At 50.8% G+C, this 7,731-nt stretch overlaps 1 protein-coding gene across 1 annotated transcript in view; it reads left to right on the plus strand.

Moving 5' to 3' along the window:
- Window positions 1-7,731, plus strand: part of TMEM44 (transmembrane protein 44) — a 36,977-nt gene that overhangs the window by 15,933 nt on the left and 13,313 nt on the right. Inside the window, exon 8 of the mRNA XM_012639816.1 lies at window positions 3,222-3,380. Within this exon, the coding sequence (XP_012495270.1) occupies window positions 3,222-3,380 (159 nt within the window). The remainder of the gene's footprint in view (window positions 1-3,221; window positions 3,381-7,731) is intronic.

Here is a 7,731-nt window from a genome sequence, read left to right on the forward strand (position 1 = left end):
ATTGCTCCCACCTGTCCTCCCCACCTGTCCACTCCTCCCACCTGTCCATTGCTCCCACCTGTCCTCCCCACCTGTCCACTCCTCCCACCTGTCCACTCCTCTCTGGCTGCACAGGGTTTCTCTCCATTCCTCTACCCAGAATATTCCTCCTGATTTTTCACACGCTGCCTCTTTTTTATTGTTCAGACTTCAACTTAAACCTCACCTTCTCCAAAGCCCTTCCCCAGCCACCAGTCAGAAGTAGCCCCCATGCCCTGTCCTATGCCTGTTTTAGTACCTCTTTAATTCCTCTGCAAAGCACTTAATCACTGTCTTACACTTTTGTTTGCTATCTGTCTCCTGCTGAGATATGAGCTTTGCCTCCTGCCTCGTTCACTCCGGCGCCTGTAACCCACAGCCCTGGGCTCCCAGTAAACATGCGCTTTGAACGCCTGTAACCCACAGCCCTGGGCTCCCAGTAAACATGCGCTTTGAACACATAGTGGCGGGGCCGTCGGCTGCACAAGGACACCTGGTGCTGGGAGAGTCTGGGCCTGACAGATAGGTTTGCTCTTTGCTGTTGTCGTTGCTGGGATGTCAGGTGCAAGTACCCCTGTGTGGGACGTGACGAAGTTCAGAGAGATTGAGAGCGTGCTTTTCCAGTTAGGAGCCCACGTTGGCCTGCCATTAAGCCCTTCTGATGGCAGGGAAGGTGGCTGGGTTGTGGTGGGAAGCCCTCGTGGAAGCTCTGGCAGCAGCTAGCTGCACTGGAAAGTTCTAACTGATGAAATTATGAAAAAGAACAGTGCAAAAGTTGTATTCACTGCAACCGTTGCAGGACCTCAGTCTTGAGTGGATTCTTGCTGGGAACAGACTCCATGAGACAAGGGCATGTTCCTTCTTCCTTCCACGAAGCCACTAGCGCGTTTTTGACCCTCCACCGGCCTCTTCCTCCTGTGTCCACCAGGGGGCGAGAGGGGACTGAGCCTCTGTCCCGCCTGGGGGTGTTGCGCCTCCCTCCGCCCCAGGGACACCGTTCATTGCCCTGTAGCCCATTTACTGAAGGCGAACTACTTTCTCTGAGTACCCGATAACAGCCAACACCTGCACGATGCTTGTTGTGGGCTGGAGTACTGGTCTAAGTGCTTTACCTAGATTAACTTTCATCCTCACAGCCAACCCCAGAAGTCTTATTCTCATTTTACAGATAAGGAGACTGGGACACATAGAGGTTAAGCGACCTGCTCAAGGTCACACAGTTTGGCAGTGATGGAACCAGGCTGCAGACCTGTGTCTACCTGTGTTGGTGCCACTGAACTCTAAGCTGTACAGCCTCTTATTTGGCATAGTGGCTGAGACCAAGTAAGCCCTCGATAAATGGGTGATTATTATTATTATTGTTAAAAATTGTCATATCTCAAGGGCAACATAAGTAACATAAATATCTGTACCCCCATAATATGCTGAAATAAAAAAAAAAATTGCCATATCTACCCTATGAGGTAGATACTATTATTTCTATTATTATTATTTTATTAACAATTAATAATATTATTTTAAATTGAGGCAAAGAGAGGTTAATTTCCCCGAGATTCCATACATAGTTAGAAAATCACAGAAATAGGTTTCAAACTAAGCCTTTCTGATTCTGGAAGCTGAGCTTCTAGACAGAGAGCACACTCCCCCCGCTGCCGTTCTGCACCTGCTCAGTTCCTGCGGGTGTCCCAGTGGGCATGGTCGCGGGGGACGGGTCCCGCTGTGCGTGGATGTGTATCCTACTTGGATGGCCATCAGGAAACGGGTAACGGGGGCCGCAGGGGTGCCCCTCGCTTTCCCAGCAGCCCCTCCTGAGCGCCGGCCCTAAGGAGAGATCTCCCAAGAGACGCAGGGAGAGCAGCCCTGCCATTCAGGCCGAGGCTTAAGGGGGAAGAGGGGCGCGGGGCCGTGCGAATCACCTGCCTCATCGTCGGCTTAGAGCGTTTGAAAACTGTTTTGTCTGTTGACTCAGGTGTGGCCAGGCCCTGGGAAGTTATGGAATTTATCATTGTTGTTCCTGGGAGACATCTACTTCCCCACCCCACCCAGCGGTTTCTGTTTCAACATTCTTCCCAGGTGGGCAGCAGGGGTGGCGCCTCACCTGTGCTCCTGGGCTGCTCCCAGAATGCTGCCCTTGTTGCTTCTGTGTGCTTTCTCTGCCTGTCCAGCTGACTCTCGCATGAAACTGTGCGCTTAACCCGTCGAGGCCTGAAGCCCTGCTGGATTTGGGGTCCAGTACTCGTAACCATTCTTCTCTTGTGTCCAGGGCATTTACATCTGAGCTCCATGACACCGCTTCAGTGGAGATGACGCAAGGATTATCACCCCCTTTTATAGATTAGAAACTGACACTTAGAGAGGACAGATTTCTTTCTGAGGTCACATGGTTAATTAGTGGAAGCTGTTGGTCCTGAAGCAGGTTGTTCACCCTGTCATATGTCAGTGGAATGCCCTGAATCCTGCATGACTTGGAAAGTCCAGTGATCTCTGAGGAAACACCATGAGGGAGCTCTCGTCTGAGATAGATGGATATTAATAGATATTAATAGATAGATGGTAGATGGACAGGAAGAAAATGTCACAAGTTTCTTTCTCCATTAAACATTCCCAGCTCACTTTCATACTCTGCTGGTCGGCATGGGAAAAGCCTTTATGGAGTTCATTTTCGACAATAGCTACCCAGATTTCAAATGCGCATGCCCTTTGATCCAGCAATTCCACCCCCAGGAATTTATCCTTTAAATACTTTGAAATCTTGGATGTACAGTGTTGATTGCAAAAGCAAGAGATTGGGAACATCTTAAATGTCCATCAGTAGGGGACTAGTTAAATAGATTGTGAACACCTACAATGCTACCAAAAAACCCAAAACTTCTAATATAGAACTATCTCTAAGGCATATTGTTTGGTGAAAAAAAGCAAGGTGCTAAAAAAAGAGTATAGAACGTGCTACCATTTGGGGAAATGGGGGAAGTGTACATCTGCGTACTGATTGTGTATGCACAGACTATCCGGAAGGACACAGGGAACCGAGCCCTGGCTGGCTCCGGGAGGAGAGCCGGGTGGCCGGGAGAGGAGAGTGCCGGTGCCCACTGTCCTGCACACCCTCTCACACCTTGTGAATACTGAAGAACTCTGAATGTGCATGCTTTGACAATTCAGCAGTAAAGAGGTAAACTAATTATCCTTTCCCACACACCTTGCAGGCAGGCTGCAGTGCCACCAGGCTGCCCGGCGACGGACAGACGAGCGCTGGAGACGCACCCCTGCAGGAGCCCCCCTCATACCCTCCTGTTCAGGTCATCCGGGCCCGAGTGTCTTCCAGCAGCTCCTCCGAGGTGTCCTCCATCAACTCCGACCTGGAGGTACACGGCCGTTGCCTGCCGGGCGGGAGCATGGGTGCTGTCATTCACCAATACTCGCCGGATGCTCCCTGGGGCTTGCACGGCTATTCTCTAATCTTGCCCTTGCTAACCTCATGCACGCTAAATAACGAACAAACCTCCGCGGGGCTCCCGCGGTCTGTGTCAGTACTGAGAAAGGTCTCCACCGTCACATTAGTCAGGGGGACACTGCATATTGGAGTCCAGTCTTCACGGATCACTTACACAATAAACACCTGAATAATAAATTTCTAAAAGTTTCCCAAGCCCGTTGGACCATGGAAGCTTTTCCCCCCTGAGAAACACCAGCTATGTCCTGTTGTGCTAGGGGTGTCAGACACAGGTGGGCCCTGTTGTGGGCACCGTGCCCAGCATTTTTATGAACTTTACTTCATTTTGAGTTTTTGTATCTGTGAACAAAGCGCGTGTCACATCTCGGATACACAGACAGGCATAACTCTCAGGTGTGAGCCGCCCCAGCGCGCTTGGTCCCACAGCTGTGCTTCCCAGCCCCATTGCGTGAGGAAGTTTCCGTTTGTCTGTGGAAAAATGAGAACAAGGACAACGTAGTGGCCACTTGAATGTCAGGAGACGGTTGCCAGCTGTCTTTTTTGGCGGTGGAGGAAGGACTGTCTTTCATTTTTCAGTTTGTGTCCTCCCAACTTTTTTGGTGTTCAATGCCCTTTTATGAAATGGTGGTAATAGTAAGTGGTAGTTGATGTTGTGGTATTGGTTTGGGTTTTAATGGCCTTATTTGGCAAAATAATCAATTAGCCATCTTAAGTCCCTCAAGTTTGTTGAACTTATGCTGGACCCTGAGATCTGAAACTCAGAGCCACTGACCATGAGATAAAGTCCAGATTCCTCAGTATGACATTCCAGACCTTTCACAGCCTGGCCAGCCTCGCGCACCGCCCTGCCCTCACCTCTGCCCTGGCCGGGGACCCTTCTCTGTCCTCAGGCCTCTGGGCCTCTCTTCCCGGGGTTCCCTCTGGCCCCATTTCCATGGGTCAGAAGCCTACCCAGAGAGTAGTGGGTAGGATTAATCTCCCCCCAGAAAGGAAGGGCTCCTTCCTCTAAGTGCCGTGAGCACATACTTCTCTTACACAATTTCCAGTGCTGGCCGTGTAGCCTGGTGAGCTGTGGGCCTGGGTCGCCTTCGACTTTCTCTGTCCCTTGATCCTGGGATGCAGCTGCCATTGAGAGCTGGGTTTGAGTTAGGAATTCTGTATCCTTTGAGCTTGTACTCTGCGTCATTCTGTGCTGTGTATTTCTTGGATCCAGTCTCAGAATTTGTAGGGTGCCCAAGGCCCATGCCTTGGCAGCCTGGAACCAGCAGTCTTGGCAGAGATCTAAGGCTAAAGGGGAAAGGATTGAGCTTGACAGCAAAGTGTGTTCAGTGAGGAGAAGGGACAATTAAGTTGGTGAGTCAGGAAGGGGCTGGGGGGAGGGGGAAGCAACATTTGTTCAGTGGAAACGCGCAGTTTTTACCACCCACCGTCAATTGAGATAAGGACTGGACGGTGAAATTGAAAATTTCCAAAACTTGTCCTTATAGCTTGTTTGGGCCCTTTTTCTGTTTTGTAGTCCTTGTTCTTCCTCTACTCTCTTATCTCTCTCTGTTCTTGAAATCTATTGCTTAAAATACGTACATTCCAAGGGGACAGGGTCACACTCTTAAATTGGGCAAATGAATGCTTTTACCTGTGTTAAAGGGATATACGTTACAAGCTCAGCTGCCCCGGCCTACCCTCCCCTAATCCCTCCTGCGTCCCAGCGCAGTCTTCCTGCTTCACACCCTAAGACATACGGACACTGCAGATGACAAAGCCACTGAGGTCCTGTAAAGAGACAGCTTAACGCTTACTAAACGTAGATGCTAGCAGGCCGAACAGGATAGTAAAGCTCCCAGTATAGATTGTTTAGTATATGAGCAGGAGACCTTCTGTTCACGTATGTGATCCGTTGGGCCTTCTGGTCATCTCTATTTTCTATTCTTAAAAATAATACATGTTTTTGGTAGAAAATTTGGCAAATGCGAACAATGCAAAGAAGAAAATTAAAAATAACCCCCAAGCTCACCAAACCAATGAATAGCTGCCTCCAGGTGGTGGGACTGGGCATGCTTGCCGCGCTTCTGTTCTCTTGAAGCAATGTTCCTTGAGGGTCCTGGGTCATTGGTGGCTGAATGTGAGCCAGAAGGCGTCTCTGAGCAGATGAGTGCCACAGTGCCCTTCACCTGGCCATTGGGTCACTCCTTCAGCAAACGTTTTGTTAGGGTGGGAATTTGAAAGACACACGAGTGAGGACAGATGGTCTGGCCCGAACCCACCTCGCAGGGGTGGGCTCCTTGGCAAACTGGCCACAGCTGAGAGTCTGAGCCTCCGCCTCACTCTTCCAGACCATATTATGAGAGACAGAAGCACAGAGATGAATGGCGGGGCCTCAGGTGGTCACTTCCTCTTGTTCCTGACTTCTCTTGCTCCCAAGAGAAACATAATCCAAATACTTCATGGCACTGGGCTCAGACAACCCAGGGTGTCTGCCCTACTCTTAGACTGCCCCCGCGCTGGCGTCCTCTGAGGTGGGCTGCTGTCCCCTCGGCCGCCCCCGTTGCCTTGCTGCTGACCACCTCAGCTTCTGCTTGACCTCTTGGGCTGGGAAGTGAAGGCTTCAGACTCCCACTGTCGAGGCTAGCGGGCCCGGGAGCCACTCTGTGTCTTTAAAGGTGATGTGTTTCTCTCTGCCGTGGTCCTCTGCCATTTTGTAACTTAACTCTGAGATGGTGGTTTCATGTCCGTGTTCTTGGGCATGTACTGACTATTTTGAATGCCTACCTCCTGCGGTGCCCTTGGGAAGTGAAGTGACAGGTGCTTCAACAATACATGCTACCCACGGAAATCTAGTGTTTTCACAGAGTGTTTTCAAATCCACAAATAAGAATAGCAGTGCTCACTGCCGACAGTGACTGTGTACACGTCCTGTGCTAGGCACGGGATGGTCTACACTTCACTAGGATCATTTGTCTTAAAAGCCTTAAGGCAGGTGGCTAGGCTAAGTGAGTTTCAGTAACTTCCTTAAGAAAACATAATAATAATGAAAAGAACTGGCAGGCCTGGGATTTGAACCCAGCTCTGTCTGCTCTGAAGCCTCTCTTGTTAACTACACTCCACTGCCTTGGCAGAGACTGACACCCAGGAGGTACACAGGACCACGTTCATTGTCCATTGTCCCATTTACAGAGGAGAGAAAACAGACCCTCTGCCCAGGAGTCTTTCCACTCAACTGCCTTCTGACGCTGTTCTCAGGGAGTGTCCTGACAGGACAAAGTGTTGGAATTTACAAATAATTCCAGTGATGGCAGAACAGAAGGTTGAGACAGACAGGACCACGGGAGCCAGGGGAGCTCGCATGGAGGGAGAACGTGGATTATTTTCATTTTTCCTCAACTATCCCCCTGGCTGGACTGGTGAGGACACCAGATGAATGACACGAGAGCCTCGGTGTGGCCGGGGGCCAGGCAGCGGGGCCATTTGCTTGGGCTGTGCGGATTCTGCACATCTGCACAGGAGCTGGCATACTCCACAGGGAGTGCACCCACCCATCCATTCACTCGCCACCCACGCGGTTGGCCCCCTCCTGGCAAAGCCAGTGCACGCTGAACAGATGTGGAACAGGAGCCCTGTGCCCGGGTCCCCATGCGGGGAACAGAGCCCCAGCGGGAGCAGGGCTTGAGGAGTAGCCTCTCACCTTCTAGGGCAGGCAGAACCTGTGTTACGGGTGCAGGCTTGACTGCCCCCAGCGTGGGAACTGCTCACGATAGCACATTTCACCCTAGTTTTTACCTAAAGCGGGGCAGGGCTGTGTGGCAGGATTCACTTTGCAATCCAGCAAAGGACCAAACACTCGTGTGGTGAAAGGCCTGGAGACTGCTGCTCCTGCGCCTTTTAAAGCCTTTGTTTCTTTGTTTCTTTCTTTTTTTATAGCCTCTGGGATTCAAAAAAAAAATTGAGTCCGTCTTTGTGACAAAAGGTTGTTTGGAGCATGTAGTCATTTTTTTCCTTCTGTGTTTACCGGCGATGTCACGGCCCTGGTATAAGCTTTATAGGGATTCTGCAAGGAGGCTGTTTCTGTCACTGGAACTAAATCTGCCTGTTGGAGAATGACTGACTTGGAGCTGGCGCCGTTGCGTGCGTGTGTGCGTACATGCATGCGTGTGGGTGGGTGCACCTGTGCAGGGCATGAGAACAGCACCAAACGCCAGGTGGCTCTGTCTGAGAGGGCAAAGTCCAGGCCCATGAGTCCAATTCTGTGCCTAAGGCTCTCGATAACC

This window comes from Propithecus coquereli, unplaced genomic scaffold, assembly GCF_000956105.1.
Source record: "Propithecus coquereli isolate 6110/MARCELLA unplaced genomic scaffold, Pcoq_1.0 Scaffold10, whole genome shotgun sequence".
Lineage (NCBI taxonomy): Eukaryota > Metazoa > Chordata > Mammalia > Primates > Indriidae > Propithecus > Propithecus coquereli.